Raw genomic sequence first — 27,124 nt, forward strand, 5'->3', positions numbered from 1 at the left:
ACTTAAATAACAAGTAATTTAATGTTGTAATGTATTCGTATTCTTCACATTTTCCAACACTAGCCCTAGTTGATGCCAATTACTGAACTCTTTTTTGCGAGTTGGGCTAATTTCCAGACTACGAAAATTGAGGAAACGGCAACAACAAGAAAGATTACCTTGGTTTCTAAATCCACCATTTCAATGAAATGCGTACACTGTAGGCTACAGTACTCTTTATGATGAACTCTTGTGACCTCAAGTTTACTTCACTTTTGACAATTTAATGGCATTAAAGTCCCTCAAACTCAATGTATGTATGAAGCACAATTATAAAATAAATAATACTACATAAAATGTAATTTTCTAAGAAATATACTTCTTCAAAAACATTAAACTAGCCAAATTTTGCATTTATTTTATTTATTTTTTACTTTTTAAATGATCAGATGAAATGAATTGATTTTTATTTTTTACAAGTGGCTACTGAGAGTTAATTTGAGTCATTCTATTTTTTATTATTTTTTATTATTATTTATTTTTTTATTGGCCGTGATCAATCATTAGATTAACAAAAATAAAAATAAAAACAAACTCAAGTGTGTTCGCCCAACATTTTGGACCAGGCTAGACTTTCCCAATTGTTGATTTATTTTGAAGGTATACATGGAAGTTCAAAGCTATGCGGGGTGCTTGACAGCCTCCCTGCAGGTCCCTTGCCCCCTCTCCCCTCTTTCCGTCCTCTCACTCAAATAAAGACATCCTTGTTAGTGCCTTCAAGACACTGTTGGAGTAGCAGAAAACACTAGCGCCTTTCATGATGGTCATTGACTGACTGCAAACATCTACATAAAGATCTAACTTCATCTGAACTGACGTGTACAATTTGGTTCTGGTCCGAATATTGTCGCCTTGGTGGAATTTGCTTTTCGACTGGTTATTAATGTGACGTTTGTATTAATATTGGAGGAGAGAATGATCATCTAGGCATTGCAATGTAATGTACAGTGTTCCCTCAAAAAGTCGGTGTAATAGATATTGAGGTATTGTACTCTTTTGGTACAGTTTTTTTTTTTTTATAGTAGCCACCGCACTTATAGATGCGCCAAATTAATGGTCCACCTCAACAGATAACTCACCTTAACTATTGAGAATTAGGGGTAGTAAAAAGATGGAATAGTTAATTGCATGAGAAGGGACATTTCTAGTGATCATGATGGATTAAGTATTTTAAATATTTTTAAACGCATGGATTACGACAAAATTTTTTTTGCTTTAATTCAGATACCTCTTTTTTAATCAGTTTTTTAAATGAGACATTAGGTGTTTAATGGTAAGTCTGCCCCTATCAATAAAAATGACTTGACTGGCTCTGGGGTTCAATCAAGCCAGGGTTGATTTAAAAGAAAAGAAAACAGGAGCCGAGAAGGAAGTACGTATTCAAAGGAAGGGATATACTGCCATCTGCTGAGCAGTCCTAAACATTGCAGCATAAGTATTTAAAGGAAGGGACATACTGCCATCTGCTGAACAGTCCTAAACATTGCAGCATAAGTCTTTAACATTTTTTTTTTCTCATTGATTTCCAAAATGGATTTGAACTAAAACCGTACGGGAACAAATAAGTACGTTTGCGTGCTCATTTTAATGTTACAATAAAAAAAATCCAGAAGAAGAAAAGTCAAGAAACTAGAACTAATGTTTTATTATGTGTACACAGTCAAAACAGGTCAACATTTCAAACACACAAAAGCAAAAAAAAAAAAAAAAACGATCGTTAGAAGTATACATACACGTTTATAACAATAACGATAATATCATAAAGTACAGTCTGTAATCAAACAGCGTGGCGTCCGTTATGTGCTTTGCTTTTTGTTTTGTTTTTCAAGACGTTAAACGCACCACAAAGACGATATGATTGTGAACGTGGACCGGGATGCACTCTCCATGAATCGTCATTATTACAATAACATAACTTGAAATGATAAATGGATTAAAAATAAAAAGTGAACATTAAAAATGGCAAATTATCATAACATTGCAGTCCTTCAAATGTTATCACGAATACAAGGGATGAGCACTAATCTTCCACCATGAGCTTTAAAAATAAAATAAAAAGGTTGGTTTTTTTTCTCATGTTCTGAACTACCTGTCCTGAAAGTGTGGAGTACTTCACTTTACACTATTTGACCTGATCTTCTAGAAAAATATCAATTTATTATTTTATTCTTTGTGATTTCAACTAATGACAATTTTTAAAATAATTTTTTTTCCCTATATATATTTTTTGTTTTCTAGTAATGTGCTACTTTCGGAACAAATTAGGACATTCTCATAAATTTACAAAATTACACAATATTTCTTCTTTAGACCGCAAAATAGCTAATAATAATAATAATAAGCACTCTATATGTATGATTAATAGCGAGTTAACTATTGAAGTCATGCGATTAATTCCAAATTAAAAAAAATAATCGTCTGACTACCTTTTAATAATCTTTTTTTTTTTTAGGGGCATCGGGCAATTTTTTTTAATTGTAATTAATCACATGACTTCACTAATTAACTCCCGATTAATCACAAATTTTATATCTGTTCTAAATGTACAATAAATAAAAAATTCTAGGTTTTCATACTCGTTAACAAAAGTCTAAATGAATTTTTTACGTCTATAGTCGTCAATGGCAGTGAATGAGTTAATGGAATTTATGCTTTACGTAAATTTTGACATTTTTTCCCAATGAAAACAATATATGTGTTTTTTAAACACTAATGAAGATTCATTTGAATTTTACAATTTGTCATTGTTTTTTTTAGACGACAAAACTGTTGAGTGCACTCTTGACAATACATCCCACACGATCGATGGAATTCTTAATGGATGATGTCCGTCGCTAACTAATAATAATAACAACACAATATAATAATAGCAGAAACAGGGTCAGCAGTGTTCAAAAATCAAATTTCCAAGCAGCACTTTTCTAAACAATGTTAAAAGACTTGAGTGACAACTCAAGTGGAAACTATACACTTGACGCATGATTGTGTTTGGTTGCAAGAGTAGAGCATTCAAATGAATATTTACAGGCAGCACAATTCCACAAATGATGACGCTGTGGCTCCACTGCGGCATTCAACAATAAAATAAAAATCATCATTTTGTCTTGTTTGGCCTGGAGGCTTGAGGCACTTTGTCAAATAGAACACTGTGGTAGCATTACAAGTATTAGTAATACTGAAAAAAAAAAAGGAGCATCAGTCTGAACATCAGAGCAGCATTTTTCGTGTTCCATTTGGCGAGATCTTTTGGGCTTAGTACAATTTTTTTTAAAGAAAAATCAAATGTTTTTAGGCCAATACCAATCAGCAAAAAAAAAAAAAATTGTGATCAGCCCTGATTTCCTATCAAGTGATCAGATCGGGACAACATTTAATATATATATATATATATAATTTTGCCATTAAGTCCCTTGTTAGAGAACTGAAAGTTGCACGAAAATTACTAAAACATTAAATAATTAGACTTATGTATTCAAAACTTTAGATAAAGTAAAATGAGGTCATTGAAAATTACACCCGACAGCCAAATATCCCCCCAAAAAATTTGAGACGTCTGGTGTGATATAAAATAGTTGAGGGACGTTGCTTTTTTAACACAACATGGCGGGAGATTTCAGGATTCAATTTGCTTCCCTGTCCCAACTTTGTGAAATAAAACTACACGTAAGCTCTGGTGTCATTTATACAGAACAGCAACAAGCATAAAAGACGTTTAAAAATGCTGTTACGATTTGGATAAGACTACTAAAGGTGGAAAAATACCACTTCAACTTTGTCCTCCTTTCTGGATCAGTAACGCTTATACGGAACGGCGATGCCGTTTTTTTTTATAGGCAGTGTGAAAGGGGCTTTGATTAACCCGCTCTAGCAGACCTAAAGTTCTTCATTTGGACACTTTCTAAATGAACATTTACAACAAGAAAAAAAAAAACGAGGACTTATTTTACAAAATTTACAGTTTTTTTTTTTTCACTTATCCCAGGGAGGATTTTCAAAATACTGTCATACATTAAAAAAAAAAAAAAGATGCTTTTTAGGCACAAAAACAATCTTTTGTAACATGTAGTTGTGAGTGCGTGGTTTAAATACTGACAACTGGTCTTCATTTTCCCTCCTTCTGTAGGCTCTCAAAAAGTAATCAGTGGCTGATGCCTAACAGTCTAATATTGAAATATTGATCCCCCCCCCCACACTTCAGTCATCTTTTGTTTTGATAGCACCTCGAAAGGTTTTTATCTATAATTAGCAGGCAGCAAATAAACAGGGAAATGTGTTTCTTCGACAAATTCCTTAGACGGGTCATTTGCACTGGCGTTTTCTACTTAAAAACATCGACGGCGATCGTACTCAGGCTTGAGCCTCAACCTTGGGCGTCAGGCCAATGTACGTTCCATTTTGAGGATCTTCTTTTTCCTTTTCGCTCACCGGAGAGTAAGACGTGTTCTCCTCAGCGCTGGCCTGCAGCAAAAAAGTTCTTATTTATTTTTTGATAAATAGCAACATGTATATGCGATTACAAAAACAAAAAAATTCAGTTAACATGGTAGTTAATAATAATTAAATAAAAGCAAGTTAGTATGGAGGACCCAAAATTCAAAATAAATAAATAAATGACTAATAGTTAAAATAAAAACAGTTGTAAAAAATATAATTTGAAAATTAAATACAAATAAATTAATAAATACAAATGGAAATAAAAACAACAACAAAATATATTTATACATAAATAAATACATTTGTATTTAATTTTTGAATTATAAATTTTTATATCCGTTTTTATTTTCACTTTTAGTCATTTATTTATTTTTAATTATGCAAATGAGGGAGCGGTCCTAAGTGTATCTTGGGTTGGACTCCTATGTTCTCCAATGCAAGCCGGCGTCACTTCCTTCTTCGCCGAGCCGCTCACTTGACCAATGAAAGGCATTTTGCAATGGGCGGAGTCCAACCCAAGACACACTTAGGACCGCCCCCTCATTTGAATAACATTTTGTCCTGGCAGTGTGGACCAATAAAAACAAATATAATAAATATTATTAATTCATTACTTTTTATTTATATATATATACATTATATATATATATATATATATATTTATTTATTTATTTATTAAAAAAAATTAAATCCATTTTTATTTTCATTTTTAGTCATTTATTAATTAATTTATTTAATAATTTACTTATTTAGTCATTTATTTGTTTTTAAATTTGGCAGTTTTGGTCCGTACTGACAGGACGAAATGTTATTCAAATGAGGGGGGCGGTCATAAGCGTGGCAGTTTTGGTCCTTCATACGTTAGGGCTACAGCTGTTAAAACAAACAAAAAATAAGCGCAATGGAGCGGCCGCGTTCTCGCACCTTCTGCTTGCGTTCGCGCATCAGCAGGACGATCAGGACCAGCAGCATGACGGTCCCCAGGCCCACGAAAAAGAGCGGGAAGTTGGACACCACCTTGACGATCGTCAGCAGCTTGTGAACTCTCGCCGCCGACGCCTCGTCCATAACCACGCTCTGTTGAGGCAATTCCAAACGCGCGTGATTCATCCAACCGCCAAGGTCCAACACAGTTTCTGTTGACGCTAGTTGCCCCAGTTTGAGAACCAGTGACCCATTAGTAGCTCACAAGCGTATTTTTCCAGAAACTTAAGATTTGAACTCTTAATACTTAGTAGTTCCACTATACCACTGTAGTGCTTTTGTTTAACTCGCCTCATTCAGGAACATGACAGGAAAGATGGTGTCGTTTAGAACTCTGGTTTTCCTGTTAGGGATGAGAAAGACAGTTTTGGGGGCACAGTCACACACAAAACCAACATATACACATACACAAATACTTACGGGAATCCAGAAATCCTATTCATTAAGATGTTGATCTGCGCCCTCTTGTTTGCACGTACAATTATTCCAGTGGTCTGCAAATGAAAAAAAATACCACGTCAGCTTCCCGCCATCCATCTTTTTACAACGTGAAAGTCATGAAAACAGCTGAACTATGTTACTCAAGCCTGCACTGCCACATGAACGCCACTAGGTGGCGCAGCAGGGCAATTGTAGCCCGTCACAGCCAGAGATTAAGACCACACTAAAGCTGGTTTACAATTGCAAGATAGTTTACGTCCTAATTGTCCTGGGGCTTGAATGTGATAAATCAATCAATCAATCAATCAGGGGTTGGAATTAACTTCCCATTTAGTCCTTCTTGAATCTATATAGTCTATAAAAAGAGCGCACCGTACCTTGACTTACAAATGCTAACCAAGGTTATTATAGTTCATGGAAATTAATGAAATAACTAAAACAAAATATGAAAAACAGACATTTTTGTCAACGAAAAAAATAAATTGCGTGTGAATGCTGCAATGCTAAATTAAAAAAAAAAGGTAGAAACGTATTGCATCAGGTGGTATGTTGTTGTTGCAAGACAAGGAATTATGTTGAATGGTATTGATATTTAATTATATGGAAGTAAGTGAAATGGTATTTGTTCAAATATGCAATATGTGAGTGAAAAATATGGAATTTTTGGTATGTGCAAAATTTTGGCATGTTGAAAATTGTTCACAACTATTTGAATCTGTTATTTTGAATGTGGCATTGAAAATGAATGGTAAACTCATAATGGGGTTTCATAAGAACCCTCCCCCTTATTTTGTTGGTGAAAAATATGCAGAATTTAGTGGAAAAAGTGGATTTTTTCCTATGCAAGAATCAGGAGTGCTGAAAATTGATCCCAAGGTGAATTGAATGAGCTTGAACAGTTTGAGTATTGAATGGGAGTGAAATTTTTGAATGTCTCATTCAAAAAGAAAGGGGATTTTTGGGGTGAAAAATGTTGAATTGTGGGAAAACGGTGATTGTTAGGAATATGAAAAATAATAGCCCGCAAGGCGAGAATATTTGGAATATGTCTTAATCGGTCGAGAAATAGTAAAGGAAAGTAGTTGAAGGACAAAATATGACGGAATAAAAAAAATATAGGTTTTAGGTTTGTCCTACCGGGTTTAGGTCGAGGTAGGTTTGGTGATGGGTTCTCTCTGGGGACATTCCTTGGATAGCTGCTGCATATTTAGAATCTGCGAGGTAAAAATGAGGAAAAGAGGCCACGACGGGAGCACCTGGCAAAACAAGAAGGCAATCGACTCCGTTTAGCTGAAAAGTTGCTTTCCGTCGAACCACGGTGATTTTTACGTCTAGTATATTTTCTTGGAAAATGTAAACATCGCTCTGAACCCGTAACAGGCAAGATTTAAGATTGCATAAGACCTGTAATCGCAAGACAACAAGCTACTCGAGGTCAGAAAAGAAACAATAGCTTGATAAGTGGATTGGAAATCTGACGTCGAATTAATTAGCGATATCCACAATGTATAATCTCGCGACTCCTGCTCAGTTCCTTCCACTTATTGTCAACGAGGGACATTGCGACCCAATGACACGTTGCACAAAAACAAGCGGCATTGCACATATGTCCGCCGCCGCGCGGTTAAGTGCTGGCGCGAAGTGGGCCAGGGGTGAGCGTTTTCCTGCTCCTGTGTTTGGCAACAGCCCTCGGACAAGCACCAAGGTCACTGTAGTGCACGCGCACACACACACACACACATTCTTACTGGTGGACTCAAATGACACCTGACCTTTCAAATGTCTCCAATTACAATGCAATGTTTATCTTGAAATACGATTCACTTTAATTATGATACAACTATGATGCGGAACGAATCAATTATTAAAATATGATTCTCTTTAATGTGCTAAGATTCTCTCCCAATTACAACGCGGTACAATTACACTCGCAATCAATCGGATTCAATCGCATCACAACGTGTTCCGTCGCGCCGCGCCGCGCCGCGCCGCGCCGCGTTTGCGCAACAGACGGCAAAACCGCCCTAAACGGAAGACACGGCCGCTTACCTTTACGACAAGGACTGACTTTGAGGAGGCCCGTTCCCAGGCACTCCTGCGGGGTGACGCAGAAACCCTCGTTGGCCGGATTCTCCTCTTTGCTGGCCAGGACGGAACGCGGCGGCGTGAAGCGGTAGGCCGGGATCCCCCTCACCTCGACGTCCTTCTCAAACTCCATGTAGATGGACCTGCGCAGCCATTAGGTTAACGGAGTGAGGTTGCTCTTGTGAATTTGTCACCACGTCAAAGGATTTATGACTTCCTCGGTTGCTTCATTCACCAACATTCGCCTCGATGAAAGTTTAACATCTGATTATTAGCCTTTACTGCTCGGCGGGTCCACTTTTTGCAGCTGCTCTGTTGAAATGATTAAAAGACAAGAAAAATCTCCCCTTGTGGAGCAAATCCGACCTCGAAAGTCCAGTGGAAACTTTGAGGTTGTTATTATGGTGACCTGTGAGGGAGTTGCAGTATGTTGAACAGTTCCCAGGGAAATCCCGACAAAAGAGTCCATACAGTGTTTGCCAGTGTGTAACAATACAGTTAACGGCCTTTCCCTTGACCTCTGCGAGACACACCATAAAAAAAAACAAAAAAAAACAAAAGCCTATTTGATAGTCGAGAATTTGGAAGGTGATACTTTGTAAATACGGTTGATGGCATTTTAAAAGACGAAGCAGTGAGGACAGTTGAATCTCTTTTTGTGTCACTGGTTGGCTTCCAAGTCATAAGAAGAGAAGAAATGATGTGGTGGAATAATTCAAACAACTGTCATAAAGCTAAAAAAAATTTTTTTTTTTAAATACTCACCCAGTTAGTCAGCAAGGTGTAGTAGCATTTTAAAAGGTATTTCAAAAGTTAAATATTACCATGCGCTCAAGGACGTATTTATGCATTTTTTTTATTTTTTATTTTTATGCTAGAGCATACAGAAGGGTGGCAGCAGAGTATAAGAGATCAACCAGGGCCCTGTTGCAAAAAGCTCTTTCCCCCACTGTTTTAAACAAGATGTGTGAATAATGATGAAACTTAGCTATATTCTAATGCTAATTGCTACAAAAACGGTAACAGATAGAAATATACTTTTTTTTCCTAATGAATGACGAGGCTCAAATCTTATGTTTTTATAGCAATAGAACGCAATATTCTGTTGGCCTTGCAAAATCAGTCAAAATCCAGTAAAACAGCTGGGAGCGAAGGGGGTTACTTCAGTGAAAATGGATGGGAGTGAATGAGTTAATTACATGAGAAATAAAGGCAAAATATTATCTTACTTCTGAAAATGGCTGAGTTTAAGTATCCCTTTAAAACAAAACACTGTTTTCTAACCCCAGGGGCAGCAGATACAATGCAAACAGCAGAGGCCCCAGAATTGAACCCTGTGGAACAACATATGTTCTATTATACATTGCAAAATCAGTAAAAATCCAGTAAAACAGCTGGGAGCGAAGGGGTTGCTTCAGTGAATATGGCTGGGAGCGAATGAGTAAAAAAAACCATTGGTAAAGCCATTTATTTGTACGGAACATGTTATAAGATGAATTTTTACATATAGTAAAATATTGTGCGTTATAGTTTGTGATGATATTTATTTTTGAATTTTAAATATTAATATAGGAAATTTGAAATATTGTTTGGGGGTGGAGGGATTGGTCTCTTGTGATGACAATGATGATGATGATGATGAAGTAGTCAGTTGCTATTAATGACATTGTCAGTTGCTATGCAGCTGCTATAATTTAATGTAAATAGCACTTGCACTGAAATCAGATTGCTTTATTACGGACAAGGCTGGCCCCTTTCCTATCTTATCAGTACGTTGAACATTTGACAGTGGCGAGTTTCTGCTTTATTAGGAATAAATGGCGGGAAGAGTGATTAATGTACAGCACAGCCAGACGCCAAGCCGGCTATTTGACTCGAAGCACCTGTCTGCACTTCATCAACAACTTGATGCTTTTGTGGCTCAGCTGTCAGTACGAATGCCCAAAGGGTTACAAATGGGAATTGCCGTTCCTTTATTTTTCCCCAAAATGATTTTTCCAGATGTGCACTCAAATACACGTACATGTTTTGAAAACGTAATCGGTAGCCAAACTTTGCTCGTGTGAAATGCGCCCAAGCCAGACTTAAGGGGACATTTCCTCTCATATGATGGTGAAAAGTACAGGAAAAGGAGAAGGGCGGCGTTCCCCTTAGGCTCGCCTATGTGAAGCCACAATGAGTTGAGTAAGTGGGTGAAAGTGTTTTGCAAACATGAGGGGAAGGTTAACGGCACGCGCCCAGACTGGGCCAAAGGTAGAACGTCAACAGATTCTTTCCACATGCGACAAAAAAGATTATTGAGGTGAAGGTTGCTGCCTAAATTAAGAGATGTGCATCATCAGTGAGCGTAACTTCCATCGGTCAAGCTTGTTGCAATTTGGGGTTAACTCAACAATGGCCAAGTAAAAAGGTCAATAAAAATGTTATTTACAGTCAGTAATATTCCCCACATATTTGCGGGATGCAATTTCACATGGTTTTTTTTTAAACTATTTTATGTTGCGTGTCAAATTGATCCATTTCTAATATCGAGAAAAAAGGATTACACTTATTTTACTGGCCTGTTTTTTTCGTTTTCTTTTTTTAAATAATATCAACTCATTCACTGCCATTGACGACTATCGACGTCAAAAATTCATTTGAACTATTTCTATTAGTTTAAAATTGTTTCCACTTTTGTCAACAAGAGTATGAAAACCTAGATTTTTTTTGTACATTTAGAACAGATATAAAATTTGTGATTAATCGTGAGTTAACTAGTGAAGTCATGCGATTAATTACGATAAAAAAATGTAATTACCTGACACCCCTAATTTTTAATAATCTTTTCTTTAAAAAAATAAAATAAGATTATTGTAATATTTTTTTTCCAAATTTTTAATAATCTTTTTTTAATTTATTTTTTATTAAAAATTAGGGGCGATTACCATTTTTAATCGTAATTAATCGCATGACTTCACTAGTTAACTCACGATTAATCACAAATTTTATATCTGTTCTAATACAATAAAAAATATATAGGTTTTCATACTCTCAAAAGGGAAAAAAAAGAGTTAAACTAATAGAAATAGTTCAAATGAATTTTTGACGTCTATAGCCGTCAATGGCAGTGAATGAGTTAAAAATACGGCATTGCGTTATGTGATATAGTCAAGTCATTTTTTTCTTTACGATAACATGTTCTATGTGCCCACACTAGTCTAAATGTGGCATTCTGATTAGTGGAATATGAATTAAGCATACCGTATACTTAAGTATTTATCAGCATGCTGTGTTGGGTACTTAGCTATGCAATGTTAGGAGATGTAAGCCATGAACTCCTTTGAAATCCAAAAGAATCTCGTAAAAATTTTACTTTCCCAATGAGTATGTGTCATAAATATTCCGGGAAGAAATCCCTCCTGGAGCGCAGTAAATGTCATTTTTCTGGCTCCGTTTGTCATACAGGCCCAAGGTGATTTTTTTATTTTTTATACACTTTTTTGTGTGGGTGAGTAGACAAGTAATGACTCCTCTGGGGGTGTATAGAAGAACAAAATGAAATCCTCGCAATTTAACAGCGAGAACGGAGGCGATGAAATACCTGCAAAGGTCTGGTGTGAAGACATAAATGCGCTCGTCCTTTTTCAGGAGGGGATGAAAGGCACTTCCGTCGGACCCGTTGATGCTGTTGCTTTGGTTGGAGTTCCAGAAGGTCAGCTGGCTGCAAAACATTTCCGACGGACGTCAGTTTCTGTTTTATAATGATTTCCGCGCGAGATGTCGATGAGAAGAAATTGGAGAGAAGTGTTTGATGATACAAATCTGTTCTCAAACATGCAGACATAAAATAAAACCATCTATTTTGAGAAGAAAGCAGTTGGCGTGAGGAATATTAAAGAACTAAGATTCTGGCCCAAGAAAAGTAAGGGAGGAATGTGTTACCTTTGACCTTTCCATGTTTCCACTCGGCCGTAATCCAAGTAGTTTTGCTCCCCGGTGTGAAAGACGAATTCCCCACCGATGCTTCCATTTTTCTGGGTGGGGGGAGACAAGTTTACATAAATTGTACTATACTTCGTCAAATAGCCATCATCATTCACCCGAGACAAATAATTGCCTCCCTCAATCGGATGCATCCCTTTTCCCATCTGAAAATATTTGTGGTTCCCAGCAATATATTTTTTAGGGTTTATACTGTATATTTAATTAGTGATGCCCTCGCATGTGGGAAAGGAGCAACACATTGATGCACTTTTCAGCTGCATATTTACACTGAAGGAACAGTAAAAAAAGAAAAATCAAATGAAATTGTGGATTACCATGTATTGTGAGTTTGGAATAGGGCTGAACGATTTACAGAAAAGTCTGATTTGTAATAACACAGTAATAACACTGTAACAACTGTAATAACTTTTATTAACTCAATTCACATAAAAGAGTCACCTTCTGACCTTATTTGCACTTGTTTGCTCATCAAAACAGCAGCACATATTGTGTATATAGTTCCTAGCTATTAGCATCACTACTTTAGCTTTGGTTTTTCCAGGAGAGTATGACTTCTGGTGACTCCACAACATTGTATGCTAATTGAAAAAACATCACTGCCTCCAAAAACAAAAGCCCCAAAATAACATCTCCATCCACTTGTGTTCTTTTTCACCATTTTGGATATTTTTTAATCCCAAGTAAATTTTCGCCTACCTTGTACATAAGACCAAAAGTGGTCTCGACTTCCGGGTTGGTTGGAGCGATGCGTGTCAACAGGGGGTCCTCGTAGCCCCACAGCAGTTCGTCCACGGTGCGAGTGGTGAAAAGGCCGCTCCCAATGGAGTTCATCCAGATGGACACCATTGAAGCTTTCCAAAAGTTCCCTTTCACCTTGTTCATCACCGCCTGCAAACAAGGAAAAGGAGGGAGGGCTTGAGGAGAGAGGATGTGGTGAACCCGTGACCTGTTGTTGTTGTTGTTGTTTCCTTACCCAAGCGGGTATATTAACAGTCGTGATGTTATCCAGTGTAGGGTCGCCGACAGACTTGTCTCTCAGGAACACGAAGGTTTTAGTGTTGTACGCCGACACCATTTTGCCACCATTAACCATGGTCACGTTGTCCTTGTACCTGTACTCCCTTTGCGTGACACGAAAAAAAGATATTTGAAATTTTGGCACACATTCAAAAGCCCAAAAAACAACAAGTGGTGACGGCTTATTCAGAAACCTTGCGAATTAGCGGTGTTTTTATGAGATGGCATTTGATAGACATCATTGCACTTTTTTAATTGTAAACTGCAGTTTTGTGCTATGACGGAGTTGGTGGTATCTCCACAAAGACTTGGTCTGGACTTGGTCTCATCTCTTCAAAGCCTTGTCCTGGACTTGGTCACGACTTCTCAAAGTTTGGCTTAACCGGATCCCAACTCCTCAAAATGTTGGTCTTGTTTCCGTCTTGTGTGCCATGGTCTTAGTCTTGAATTAGTTTTGAAGTCTTGGGCTTGACTTGCTCTCTATCCACCTCAGTCTTGGGTTAGTCCTGGTCTCAACTCCTCAAAGTCTTGGTCTGAACATTCTCTTAACTCCTTAAAGTCTTGGCTTTGTTTAAACTGTTCTTTGGTCTCTAATCACTGGACCTGGCCTTCAACGTCTTTGTCTTGACTTGTTCTTAAACCCTTCAACAGTCTTGACTGTCTCCAGTGCCATGGTTTTGGTCTTGACTTAGGCTCAAGTAACTCCACAAAGACTTGGTTTGGACTTGGTCTCATCTCTTCAAAGCCTTGTTCTGGACTTGGTCACAGCTTCTCAAAGGTCTGGCTTAACCGGATCCCAACTCCCCAAAATGTTGGTCTTGTTTCCGTCTTGTGTGCCATGGTCTTAGTCTTGACTCGGTTTAAGATCTTAAAAGATCTGGCCTTGGCATGCCTCAGCCTCGGTCTCGACTCCTGAAGTCAAAATGTCCATTTCTAGGTTGGTCCTTGTACTACACTCACAGCCATGTTTGATAAGGTTACATTAGGACTGGATTTACACCATTTGGATCAAGTAACAAAATAAAAAAAAATGTTGGGCTTCCAAGTAGCATAATTAAGATATGGTCACAGTTAGCTTACTTAGTCCGACTTTATTGTTCCTTCAGGAAATGGAAATGTTAAATCTTGGACCCCACCTGTACGCGTAGGGCCCGACTTGGTTGACGACTGGCTTGGCCCCGGCGAGGAAATCCTCCACGTTGGTGACGTTGAAGAAGAAGTACTCCATGTAGACGGGAGGGGGGGGCCTCTTCCATGACTCGAACACGCGGCTGCCCTCCACCAAAACAATCTCCTGTTAAGACACAGTTTAAGCCTTAAGTTAGTACTGCTGTAGTTTGGCCTTGGAATGGTGAAGGCTAAGAAGGCCAAAAAAAATGGTGAAACAATAATAAAAGAACACACTACAGCTCGGTATCACAAATAGTATATTTCAATTTCAATTAAGTGACAACATTTCTAGTTAAGAAGAAGTGTCCGCACGTTTGAGTCTGGATGGTGCGTTCCTAACAAAAACAGCCCAGAGAACAAAAACATCTTAGGTGGGGGGGGGCCACGGAGGGGCGCCTCTGTCTGACAAGAGCATTGGCCATGCACATGAATGGTATTAGGGGAGACCCCTCCATAGTTCCATTGTCAGCCGGTTGCCATTGACGACGGGCACTCGGGGGAGAGTCGCTGACAGATCATGTGATTCACAAGGCTGGACTCCTAATGGTTGCGCGGGACTGCAACCTTAATGATCCGGGCCGCATTCCACAGGCCTGAGCTCCATAAGCAGCCGCCCCAAAGCTAAACTCTCCCCGTAGTTTTCAAACGCCACAAAACTTTTTGCGCTTGTGGACGATTCCCGACGATTCACCGCAGGGATCTTTTGAGGAATTGGAAAACACAGGGAAGGCGAGAAGGAAGGGAAGGAAGGAAGGAAGGGGGCCGGGAGGGGATTCGTTTTGTCTTCCAACAACACACGAGTTGGAAATCTCAGTTTGGCCTAATTGTGTCAGTTTTGTTCAAAGTAGTGCCCCGGGTGTAAATTAACCCCAAAAAGAAGAGTGCGCCAAAGTGTCCCCGGCGCTCTGGGAAACCCTCCTCCTCGGGCTTCTATTCTCCTCGTCCGCAGACAAGACGTTTACAAAGTGGTCAAGGACAATAAAGTTGTCACCTTGGATTGAGGAGGGCAGAGCGTGCTCTGCTTTTTTCCCCCCCCTTCACCGCTCAATTCAACATGGCCGCCCTCCCAGCATGCGACGTGAAATACTGCATGGAAAACAGGAACAGAGAAGCCCTCTCATCTACGCCACTCCCCGATTGAAAACACATGTAGCAGGTGAATAAGCAAATAAGCGAACTGCCGCGACTTTGATGTCGAGACGGGAGGAAAAACACGAGGCATTAATAACGCACGGCCAGAGGATATTCTTTAAATCTTCTAAGAAACAATAGAACATAAAGACGATTTAACGTTGGCGCTATTGTTTTTGCTGCAGTGGGTTCCTTTTAGAAGAATGTTTCCCAACCTTTATTTCACCGAAGTAGACTCAACTACGTCGCCACTCGCCAGAGGTGTCAAATCTAGGTCCACACTTCCAACCCTGGGAGGGTAACTTTAAATAATCATTTTCTGACAAATTAACAAATATTGGATATAATCAACCATGGCACCCCTGCAGATCTCTCATGGACCACCCTAAGCTGGGAAACACTGCCAGAGAATGAGGTTAAACGGGGTTAAAAATGACCTTTTGTCTCGCAAAATGTACTTGTCAAATGTAAGTCTCGTTGATCTTGACTTGGTTCTCAACCTGCCTGTCTTGGTCTGAAGCTGGTCTCAACCCCTCGAGTCTACCTTTCTCGGTCTTGGGCTGGATATGGTCTGAATTCCGTGAAGTCTTGGTTTTGACTTGGACGGTCGAAACTCCTGGAAGAACTATGCCTTGACATGGTCTTGACCACTGAAGTCTTGGGGTTGACTTGGACTCAACCAGCCTAGCTTGGTCGCAACTCCAGATGATCTTGGTCTTGACTTGGTCTCAGTTCATCAACGTTTTTGAACTTGCTCTCCACACCTCAAAGTCTTGGTCTAGATTTGGTTTTTACCCGACTCGGCTCTGTCTCCACTCCTGAAAGTAATGACCTTGACCTTTTCTCGACCTGCCTATCTTGGTCTGAAGATGGTCTCTAGTCTACCTACCTTGGTCTTGGGCTGGACTTGGTCTGAATTTCGTGAAGTCTTGGTTTTGACTTGGACGGTCGAAACTCCTGGAAAAACTATGCCTTGACATGGTCTTGACCACTGAAGTCTTGGGGTTGACTTGGACTCAACCAGCCTAGCTTGGTCGCAACTCCAGATGATCTTGGTCTTGACTTGGTTTCAGCTCCTCAAAGTTTTTGTCTTAACTTGCTCTCCACACCTCAAAGTCTTGGTCTAGATTTGGTTTTTACCTGACTCTCCACTCCTGAAAGTAATGATCTTGACCTTTTCTCAACCTGCCTATCTTGGTCTGAAGATGGTCTCTAGTCTACCCACCATTGTCTTGGGCTGAACTTGGTCTGATTTTCATGAAGTCTTGGTTTTGACTTGGTTTCCACCTGCTTAATCTCAGTCTAAACTCCTGGGAAAAACTCAGTTTTGGATATGGTCTTGACCCCTAAAGTTTTGGGGTTGACTCAACCAAGCCCGACTTGGTCGCAACTCCAGATGATCTTGGTCTTGACTTGGTTTCAGCTCCTCAAGTCTTGGTCTCAACCTGCCTCATTTGGGTCTCAACGCTTCAAACATTTTGACTTGGGTTTTGGTCTGGACTTGACTTCCACCCCATGAAGTCTTAAAATTTACTTTGCGGTTTACGGGGTCTCGACTAGAAGATAACTCGGATCTCCACCATAACTGTCAATTTGCTTGTTCCTTGCATATTTGTTATCACGGTCTCACCTCCTGTAAAAAATGTCCAATATTCCTATCAAGGATCAAGTTGTTACCCAATGCTGGCTGGGCTAAAAGAGGCTTAGGACTCAAGGAAGTATTCTTGGAATGAGACGCTTCACACATGGTGCCCCCCCCCCCCCCAAAAAATAAATCATACTACTTACTTACTACCAAGAAAGCCTGCTTGTTGTTGGTTTGTCAAACATAGGTAGTGTCTTTTCCTGGAGTTTCAAAGGGGACGTGCATATATTTTGCATAGTGCCACCTGCCTGCTTCCTCAACAAAGTAATGCGTCACCGGAGCATCGTGGCCAGTGTCAGATTTCACTGCCTCTGCATGCATCAAATTTGTGAGAATTGAATGGCGGAACGCCAAAAATATACCAGCCAGAACCCACTAGTAGTACATGTTGAGGTTAGATATTTTTTTTTTTTGTATATCCATTAAGATTTCAGCCTGCCATATGAATTTCATATGCCCGGGGGCCTTCAAAATTAGTAGAATTAGCAATTACAACGCGACAGTGGTGGTAACAAAAGGCGGATTAAATCGGGTAAGTCTCTCTTGATGGCCCAGGTACCAAAATGCACAGCCCCTACCACTCGAACCGAAACCTTCCTGCCACGTAAGCCTGATCTCTGTACTAGAAGCAATATAAAGAAGGAGTGTCCACATTCTTGACCAGTTTCGACAATCATACTCGCATGCTTTTTTTTTTTTTTAAATCTAATGGTTCGCCCCCTGAAGGGAAAAGGAAGAAGAAAAAGAGATTGGAATCAGTGCCATGCCAAGGAATTTCTTTCAACTATAAAGATTAAGATATGAATGTTTGCTTTAATGTGCCAACCAAATGAAACTCAGCAAGCAACAAGCTCTCTGTTAATGGGACATTAAAAGAGCGTATTTAGAGAAAAAACGTCACTTCAGAGAACACAGAATCAAGCCGGCTGCTTCACCCGACTTCCTGAGGAAGGTAAAATAGGACATGCACGTGCACGCTAACTGTTTTTCCCCAACTTAGTATCAACGGCACGAATAACCATAAAGATGTTGACTGCACTGATACTTTAAACTTGCATTAGCATAATTATTTTTGTTTTAATGGCCAATTGCCTGGAATTGACTGTTTATTGTTGACTTGGCCTCTGTTCTCGGTTTGGGTTTTGACTTGGTCTCGCATTGACTTGGTCGAAATGCCTCCGAGACTTTGTCCTGAACTGCCTCATCGGAATGAGCGCAATTCTTTTTTTAATGGATTAATTGAATCCCTTGATTGAGACCCGCACGCACACACAAAAATATACCTTCTATATTCCATCCCGTATATTATCCAAAGTTTTTCATACTGAAGGACCTTTGTTTCCGACAGTTCCGAATTTGTACGTAAATCTGAAACGTGAATTCTGAAACCTTCAATAACGCAGTGGGAGAGTCGCAGTCAATAATTGCGCGAGAAAGGTGTCCGTGCAATCAAATGTAATAGCAGCATGCACGAAGCAGATAACTGTGCATCCTTTGCTAAAGATCGTGTTAATGTTATCAACCAACACCACGAACCCGGCCGGCCTCCTTCCCCGACACAGAATTTCTCAAAACCACCTCTGAATGTAATGATAAGCCGGAAATCCCCACAAAGAATATGTTCGAATCATCACTTTAATTTTTTTTTTTATGTATAAATATATATTTGTATTATTTCTCACTTCCTGCAACAATTTTTTTTAATTTTCTAACAGCTTGAAAACGAGTCAAAGTGATGACTGCTAAGTTTGTATTTTTGGTGGCATTTTTCTGGGAAGTCGTTCACATTTTCAGTTCTCATTTAAATGCGACCATCTGTAAGAACGACCATAAAAATCCACCAAAACAAGTTTTTCATACTGAAGGACTTTTGTTTACGACAGTTCCGAATTTGTACGTAAATCTGAAACGTGAATTCTGAAACCTTCAATAACGCAGTGGGAGAGTCGCAGTCAATAATTGCGCGAGAAAGGTGTCCGTGCAATCAAATGTAATAGCAGCATGCACGAAGCAGATAACTGTGCATCCTTTGCTAATGATCGTGTTAATGTTATCAACCAACACCACGAACCCGGTCTCCTTCCCGGACACAGAATTTCTCAAAACCACCTCTGAATGTAATGATAAGCCGGAAATCCCCATAAAGAATATGTTCAAATCATCACTTAAAATTTTTTTTTTTATGTATAAATATATATTTGTATTATTTCTCACTTCCTGCTCCAAACTTCTATTATTTGCTAACAGCTTGAAAACGAGTCAAAGTGATGACTGCTAAGTTTGTATTTTTGGTGGCATTTTCTGGGAAGTCGTTCACATTTTCAGTTCTCATTTAAATGCGACCATCTGTAAGAACGACCATAAAAATCCCCCCCAATTTTTTTTTTGCTTATGAATGATTTACGCTCATTAGTTCAACATGTTTGCAGTTCATGATTCACAAATTATTATTATTTTATGTGTAACCTATCCCCAGAAATTTGCAGTTTTTGTGCTATTTGTGAAACACCCTAAGATGCCACAAGATGGCCCCAAAGTGTTGCTTTTATAGGAAAGTAGTTTAGTAATTCATACAAGTACTGTGTTGAAATGATGCATTTATATAGACAGAATGGAAAATTTTTAGGTGAATCAATTTCAGTTTCAGTCAATAGTAGAAGGGCATAAATGTCAGCCTCTTTTAATGTTTGCACACGGGTGGAGTCGTCTTCTTAACCATTATTCCAAAACTACAATATTAATCATTAATCAGACATTGCAAGGATTATTTATGTATTTATTAAATCTTAAGCGCAAAAAAAAAACGGTTTAAGTAGAATTTTCAGTTACTGGATTTTGTTACTTATTATTTCTGGCAAATTGACCTAACCTGACACCACTTTTGTAATTTAAATGTATAAGGTTTATCATGACAGATATTTACAATTCGGTTACAGAGATCCACTGGTGATTTATTTTGATTTGTATTCAATTATCTGTAACTCCCATTGGATATTTCAGCAAGGTCGTTTTGAACATTCATAGTTCTAGATATTACAGATATCTGCCACCTTATTCAAACTTACATGAAGATATTTGAGACGCCACATATCTTGAACGGTAGCGAATGTTGAACTGGAATAATGACTTGTGAAAATGACGATGAAAATTAGGACTTGTGAAAATGACTCTCTCTCTCTCTCTCTCTCTCTCTCGGCAGATCTGAAAGTTGAATAAAATAAAATTAAAGAGTAAAAGATACATTTAATATCAGATAATTACTTGCGAGTCAAGCTAATGTCATATACTTTTGACTAAAGTAATATTCTACAAGGTGGCTTTAACTTCTGTCATTTTGAGACTCACTCATGACTTTGACATATTGACTTGACTTATTCCCTGCTTGATTTGTGTTATTTTAAGTTTTGTTTTGTTTTGTTTTTTTATTGTGCACGGATCTGATTAATGCTCTCAGCAAGTGGCCCCGCCGCACACAATGCCCACTATTGTCCGTCAACTGTCATCCGCTTTGCACACAGCGGAAGTGCAGCGCCGCGTAAAAAGCAACGCAAGCGAAAAGAAGAAGAAGAAGAAAAGTGGACGCTTGTTTTGGTTACCTTCTTGAGACGGTTGTGCATCACCCTGCGGAAAGTCTGCGAGGCGATCAGGCCGATGCCCGTGACCAGCAGGATGGCGCTGATGACGCCCACCGCGTAGATGGCGCACGACCTCCGCGTCATGCTCGCAGGTGGAAAACGTCCAAAAAAGAAAAAAAAAAGTGATATATCTTTTAAGTTCCTTCTTCAGGAAAACCAGCCTGGGAAAGTTCTTGGAAGTTGTGCAACTTCTTCCTAACAAGCCGCGGTTGCAGTTAACGGGGCACGGAGGAGGATTTTTGACACAGCAAACGGGACGCGCGAGCGCGACCTTAAAAGTGGGTTCAGTAAAAGCGAGGCCACGGTTATTTGTATGGCGGGCAGGGTCTGGCTAGGCGAGCGCTCATTGGCTGCGCGGGAACGCGCGAGAGTTGTGAGCGCGTTTGGGGTTTACAACCCACGCTTGACCCCCGACGTTGCGACACCCCCCCCCCCCCCAACCCAAACAAGGATAAGAGGGGCTTCTTGCGTTGATCCTCGCTACAAGGAAACTTTACACTCGACACTAGAATGCTCCATTGTCGTTGCAATACACTTGAGAGTACAAGTTTGTATATCATTTATAGTACAGAATGGGATCCAAAGCTTAAAGGAGACTTTTTTTTCTTTTTTTTTTAAGATAGTGCTTGCTTAACCTCATTTGGGACGCGACTGTGGGTGAGGGAGGCGGGGGCACACCCTGGATTGGTCAAGGGGAGCAGTTAAAAAAATGGACGAAAGGGTGAGGTCATTTGTAGATGAGGTTAAAAAAAATAAAGGGGAAAATATGTTTCTAATTTAATTGTTATATATTATATATATATTAATTATTATTATTATTGTTATTAATTATATTCTTATTAATATATATTGATAATAAAACAATTTATTGTCATTTTTAAAATTGTATTGCTCATAATTAGTATAATAATAATTTTATCAGTAACATTACAAAACTATTTGATTAAAATTACAATTCGTTGTCATTTCAATGTTATTATAATTAGTCAAATTAGAAAATAAAACGCACCCAAAAAAAAAACTTAAATTGTTCATTTTACGAATATTTTTTATCCATTGATCTGGGAGAAAAAAATTGGCAAGACTTTCTGGGCACTCCAAGCATTTTGGGTGCCTCATGTGCCCCCCCCCCCCCCCCCCCCAATTGGGCAGCACAGCTATAGAAGGTGGGACCTCCATTCTCCAAGTGACTAGTTCGACTAGCACACCGCATTTAAAGGAAAGGAAAGGAAAGGAGTCGCTAGATTGGCCATGATTGACATCAACTGTGACCTCACCCACAACGACGCAGCCTCATTATCGCAGTACCACTCAAATTCTGGAACCTGTTTTTACTGGGCAGCGAGGGGGGGAAAAAAAGAAACTTGTGACTCATGTCATTTGAGGCAAAGCCAATTCATTCTTTGTCTGACTCAAGAGTCTTGTGAGTGGTGTGAAACACACTTGATGAAAGTTTCGATGTTATCATTTGTGTTTAAAGGTGACAGGACACAGCCTCGAGGTGACCCGATCCACATGGTGCCATTAAACCTGACCCACTGGGCTCTGTTCCCAGTCATTGGCAAATCATACCAGCCGGGGCTGTGTATATACAGTATGTTTCTACACACACACACATGCACACACACTCTATACTTAGTACAGATACTAAGTACAGTTACTCTGCTAAGAGTAGAAGTGCTGATTCAAACACTTCACTTAAATTGTCGTGACGTTTAGCTCGTGCTAAAAGTAAAGTCAAAAGTTGAAATGTACTTAAGTTTCAAAAGTATTGATGTTTTGGATTTAAGAATCAATTTGCGAGGCTAATGATCCGGTATCAGTTGTATGAATATTTCAGTATATCTGCACATAACTTGAATACATTTTCAATTGTAGGAAATTAATTTAAAAAAAATTAAATACTAAGTAAAGTGTAGATCCAGAAAAAAAAAAAGATTTGTACTTGGTTACTTCACATACACGCGACACATTACGGAACACCGTGAAGCCTTCAGGCTCATATGATTTGCATAAACGGTTAATATATTCCATCTTTTGCCGGCGCTTTTGACAATGCAAATAACACGGGCTTACTAAAAAACACCTCCTTCTGGGGCGCTTTCATCTGCTGTCCTGATTCTAAACATCTCCTATAGGAAGTATTGCCATTGTGATATGAGAATGTTGAAAATATAACAAAATGGGAAATTATTTTAACTTAAAAACAGTCTTGATGTCTGACAAAAAAATGTGTGATGTATTTTACTTGAGATTTTTTTTTAATATATATATATATATATATATACATGCATTGCATTATTGGGCAGTACTACAAAAAACTAAACGTTGAACACAATATTTTTACTACTACTACTACTTTAGAAAAGCGGCCAAATCGGAACAAAAAAATGGTAAATGTAACAAAATATGAATTTAAAGTGTACCAAATGTGTTGCACTGAAAACATATCTAAAATGTTGTCATTTTTACCCCAAAACAATAATTTTGGCAAAAAATAAATACAAAATAAAACATTAAAATCAACCAGTAGTTTAAAGCAGATGATGCAGTGTGCCACCCCATCCAGCAGAGGGCCCTTTAGTAAATCACTTTCTATTAATGCAAATTACCCAATTGCAGTTTGTATTTTTGGGGGGGAAGTAATCTCATAAATTTGTCATTTTGGCCAACTGCCAACTCCAACTGCTATTTCAGTGCTGTCTGGGGCAACAGGGTGGGCACATGCTATATGCAAAGTTGATATTTACTGGGCTTTAAAGTCTGCCTAGCAACAAGCGGTGTCATTTCATTGGAGGTGTGGGAAAACTTAAAAGTTAAAACAAAAACATTTAATAATAATAGCCCCCCCCCCCCAAAAAAAAAAACAAAACAATAAAAATATGTTTGTGACGGTAATCCTGTTTATTATTATACAAAAAAAAAAAAAAGTATTTTCATTAGTTTTTCATATTTTTTAAAGATCTCCTGACCTTTCATCCCTGCAATGTTAAAATAAACCAGACAAGGCATGTTGAGTGATTTCACTCCTTGACATGCCTTGAGAGCCTTAACTTGTGGGAGTCGAAATGTTTCGACGGCGGCGGAGTTCAAGAATGCGAAGGAGGTGTCGACCTGTTTGCGTTCCCGTGCTGTAAATCCTTCAAATGTGTCCTTTTAAGTGGCAGCTGACTGGCTGATGCACACGAGACTAACAAATGTGACACGATGACTACAAATGTAGCCAGAAAGTTTCAATATTACAAGGAAATAATCGTAATGTTTTATATGAATTAAGTTGTGTTACCATTACAAGTCTTAACTCCTGGTTTTTTTTGTTTTGTTTTTTAGAAAAAGCATCTTTTTTGAAGCAAAGTTCGGATAATAAACAATGCGTCCGCCATCCGTGCTATAATTAGCTATGCTTTGAGCTAAAAGTCTGGAGTGGCTAACTATAGTGAGAAAGTCAGGGATCGTGAGATTCTTGAATACAGCAATGCTACTGACCTGCCAAAAGGCCAACTGCTGCTTGGGGACCATCAAATCAAAGCCTCCCTCGTTCCCTCTCTCCACTGCAGGTTTATTACTGGAACATGCCCATCATACTGGCCATCCAATCAGCATCATTTTAAACGTACACTTATTAAGCCTCACTATGATATTGTACTTTATAAAAATAATAGCTTTTTTGGGGGGACACATTTTTTGCTTGAAGTCAACAGACTTTGTGCTGCTCCCTCTGGGGCGAGCAACTTGGCCACTAGGGGCAGTATAGAAAAGAGTGGAATACACACAAAGAAGAGTTTCACTATGTATAACTCATTCACTGCCATTGACGGCTATAGACGTCAAAAATTCATTTGAACTATTTCTATTAGTTTAACATTTTTTTCCCACTTTTGTTCACAAGAGTATGAAAACCAGTTTTTTTTATTGTATTAGAACAGATATAAAATGTGTGATTCATCGTGAGTTAACTAGTGAAGTCATGCGATTAATTACGATCAAAAATTGTCATCGCCTGACGCCCCTAATTTTTAATCATCTTTTCCACAAAAAAAGATGATTAAAAATTAAAAGAAAAGATTATTAAAAATGTGGGTTTATCAGGCGATTAAAATTTGTTATCGTAATTAATCTCATGACTTCACTTGTTAACTCACGATTAATCACAAATGTTATATGTGTTCTAAATGTACAAAAAAAATTATAGGTTTTCATACTTTTGTCAACAAAAATGGAAAAAATGTTAAACTAATAAAAATACTTCAAATACATTTTTGACGTCTGTTGCTGTCAATGGCAGTGGATGAATTAAAGGGGTAAAAGCACCGCAACACTGATGCTATTTGTTAGCCAGTCTTTAACATTTTGCATTGTTTGTTGCTAAACAAATTTTTTCAAAAATCTACTTTTATTGTTCCGTTCAAAAGTTGTAATCTTATGATATTTTTAATGGAAATAAATAGTGAGGATAACTGGTTCAGAAAATGGATGGGGTGGTTGTAGACTTGTAGTATTTTGACTTTATTGACTTGCACAACATTTTTCTCACGTTATGACTTTTCCGTGCGCAGTTATGACTTGGTTCTCAAAATATTTTGACTTTTTCATTTTATTTGGACTTAATTCGCTTCCAGCCTCTGACACTTTATTCTGCCGCTTGCATCTTAATGCTCTGATGTCATTCCCCGTCGCGTTATTGCTGTTGTTTGTTTTCGGACGGCCCTAATTCTTACTCCTTTGTAAAAGTGATCCACAACGTGGGAAAGTCACGAGTGTGTGAAAGGACAAAATTGTAGTTGCCAGTCAAAACATCCTTTTTTAACAAAGTTTATATCTTCCTTAGAAAACACTTGGATAACGTTTCTCGTTATCAGTCCGGCAGTGGAAACTCTTCCTGAGGATGTCAAACGACAAGTCAACACACATACCGACAATCGGGCCAAATTTGAGAAATTGTCAGCTGTCTCTGAATTATTATTATTATTATCCTTATTTTTTTTTTCTTAACTCATTCACTGCCATTGACATTAAAAAAATCAATATTAATACTATTTCTATTAGTTTCACATTATTTTCCACTTTTCTTAAAAAGAGTATGAAAACCTATAATTTTTTTTATTGTACATTTAGAACATAAAATTTGTGATTAATCGTGAGTTAACGATTGAAGTCGTGCGATTAATTACAATAAAAAAAAAAATCGTCTGACGCCCTTCATTTTTAATAATCTTTTGTTTAGGCGATTAGAATTTTTAATTGTAATTACAATAACTTCACTAGTTAACGGACGATTAAGCTTGAATTTTATATCTGTTCTAAACATACAATAAAACATTTTTATACTCTTGTTAACAAAAGCGGAGAAAAAATGTGAAACTAATAGAAATATATATTTTTTTAATTTTTGACGTCTATAGCCGTCAATGGCAGTGAATGAGTTAAAGGGACACTTGACTCATTAAGGGCATTTTAAGCAGTAAAAAGTTAATATTTTATCTAGAATGAATTTGATAACTTCATTATTATTACAATTAATAACTTTAAAAACTATTTTTTTTCACTTGCTGACTGAAGATGAACATAACGACCAATCATCGCTCACCTGTTTTCTGGGTTTGGTCAGCAAACTAAGCCATGATTGGTCATTACCGAGTTTCTCGGCACAGGTGATGTCATCTTCAGTCGACAGCAAGTTGAAAAAAATAGTTTTAAAAAGTTATTAATTGGAGAAGAAAAATAATGTTAAGTTACTAAATTAATTCTGGACAAAATATGAACTTTTTTACTGCTGAAAACGTCTCAATGAGTCAAGTATGCCTTTAACATACACTTATATGATAATCGGGCCAATTTCGAAGCCAATTTCTTTTCTTCTAATCAAAGTCAGCAAAGGTCCAATTGTCAAATATCTCTTGAAAATCATCACAAGTGATTATCTCGTGGTGGCGATTATCAGAATGTGCAGATGTAAAGAAAACCACTCTTAGCACACGCCACACAGTAATTGCTCATGCTAATCTTTCAGAAACATCCCAATCTGTCAGTTGTATTTTCAGTTTGGAGATTTGTGGCTGTTTTCCAATACGTCTCCCTTTGTCTGCGATCGGCCGTCCCAGTACAGGATGTATCATGTTCTTGGCTGCACTCTCACTTCCTAATGGTTTTTTTCCCCCCAAAGTTTGAGGATGTCGTTCGGCGGGGAAAACAACAAACACGTTCTGCATCCCGTTGTCTTGAATTTTTTCCAAAGTTTTCTCGCGAATAATCCCATCATGTCACTTTTTTACTTTTTACTCCTTAAATTTGATAACAGATATCTGTACTTTCCACTCCTTACTTGTCAAGTTAGGCTCGTGAATTGTTTTTACCTCCTCGGATGATTTGATTTAAGAAAAGACGTAAATAAAGGGTGGTGGGGTCAAATGCGGTTGAGATTTTAATTGAGTTCTTGCGGACTCATATGGCGGAAATGATAGACGATGGTAACGCTGCCAGTTAAATAAATGATTCGTGTTGAGTAACCACCAACCTCTGGCATTAAAAAAAACAAAAACATATCTGTCTAATCCAG

At 38.2% G+C, this 27,124-nt stretch overlaps 2 protein-coding genes across 2 annotated transcripts in view; one reads left to right on the forward strand and one right to left on the reverse strand.

Moving 5' to 3' along the window:
- Nucleotides 1-27,124, forward strand: part of amacr (alpha-methylacyl-CoA racemase) — a 59,311-nt gene that overhangs the window by 21,207 nt on the left and 10,980 nt on the right. The window contains exon 3 of the mRNA XM_086096380.1: nt 22,049-22,162. The gene's annotated coding sequence lies outside the window, so the exon portion shown is untranslated. The remainder of the gene's footprint in view (nt 1-22,048; nt 22,163-27,124) is intronic.
- Nucleotides 1,661-20,864, reverse strand: LOC147161755 (lysosome membrane protein 2-like). The gene is made up of 12 exons (XM_086097015.1): nt 20,530-20,864; nt 14,124-14,281; nt 12,944-13,091; nt 12,667-12,858; nt 11,908-11,999; nt 11,567-11,686; nt 7,948-8,126; nt 7,036-7,154; nt 5,878-5,951; nt 5,749-5,800; nt 5,398-5,550; nt 1,661-4,497 (listed from the first exon to the last, which is right to left on the reverse strand). The coding sequence occupies exons 1-12, from the start codon at nt 20,650-20,652 to the stop codon at nt 4,387-4,389; spliced, it is 1,521 nt and encodes a 506-aa protein (XP_085953141.1). The 5' UTR covers nt 20,653-20,864; the 3' UTR covers nt 1,661-4,386.

Source organism: Leptonotus elevatus, chromosome 15 (genome assembly GCF_054856555.1).
Source record: "Leptonotus elevatus isolate MCC_2025b chromosome 15, RoL_Lele_1.0, whole genome shotgun sequence".
Classification (NCBI taxonomy): domain Eukaryota; kingdom Metazoa; phylum Chordata; class Actinopteri; order Syngnathiformes; family Syngnathidae; genus Leptonotus; species Leptonotus elevatus.

What these genes read in the sequence shown, in the direction of transcription:
- LOC147161755 (XM_086097015.1), bottom strand. Translation starts at nt 20,652, where the DNA reads ATGACGCGGAGGTCGTGCGCCATCTACGCGGTGGGCGTCATCAGCGCC. An exon ending in AGTCAGTCCTTGTCGTAAAG is followed by an intron (nt 7,155 to 7,947) that starts GTAAGCGGCCGT and finishes TTGTTTTGCCAG; the next exon opens with GTGCTCCCGTCGTGGCCTCT. An exon ending in CCTACCTCGACCTAAACCCG is followed by an intron (nt 5,952 to 7,035) that starts GTAGGACAAACC and finishes TTTCATTTGCAG; the next exon opens with ACCACTGGAATAATTGTACG.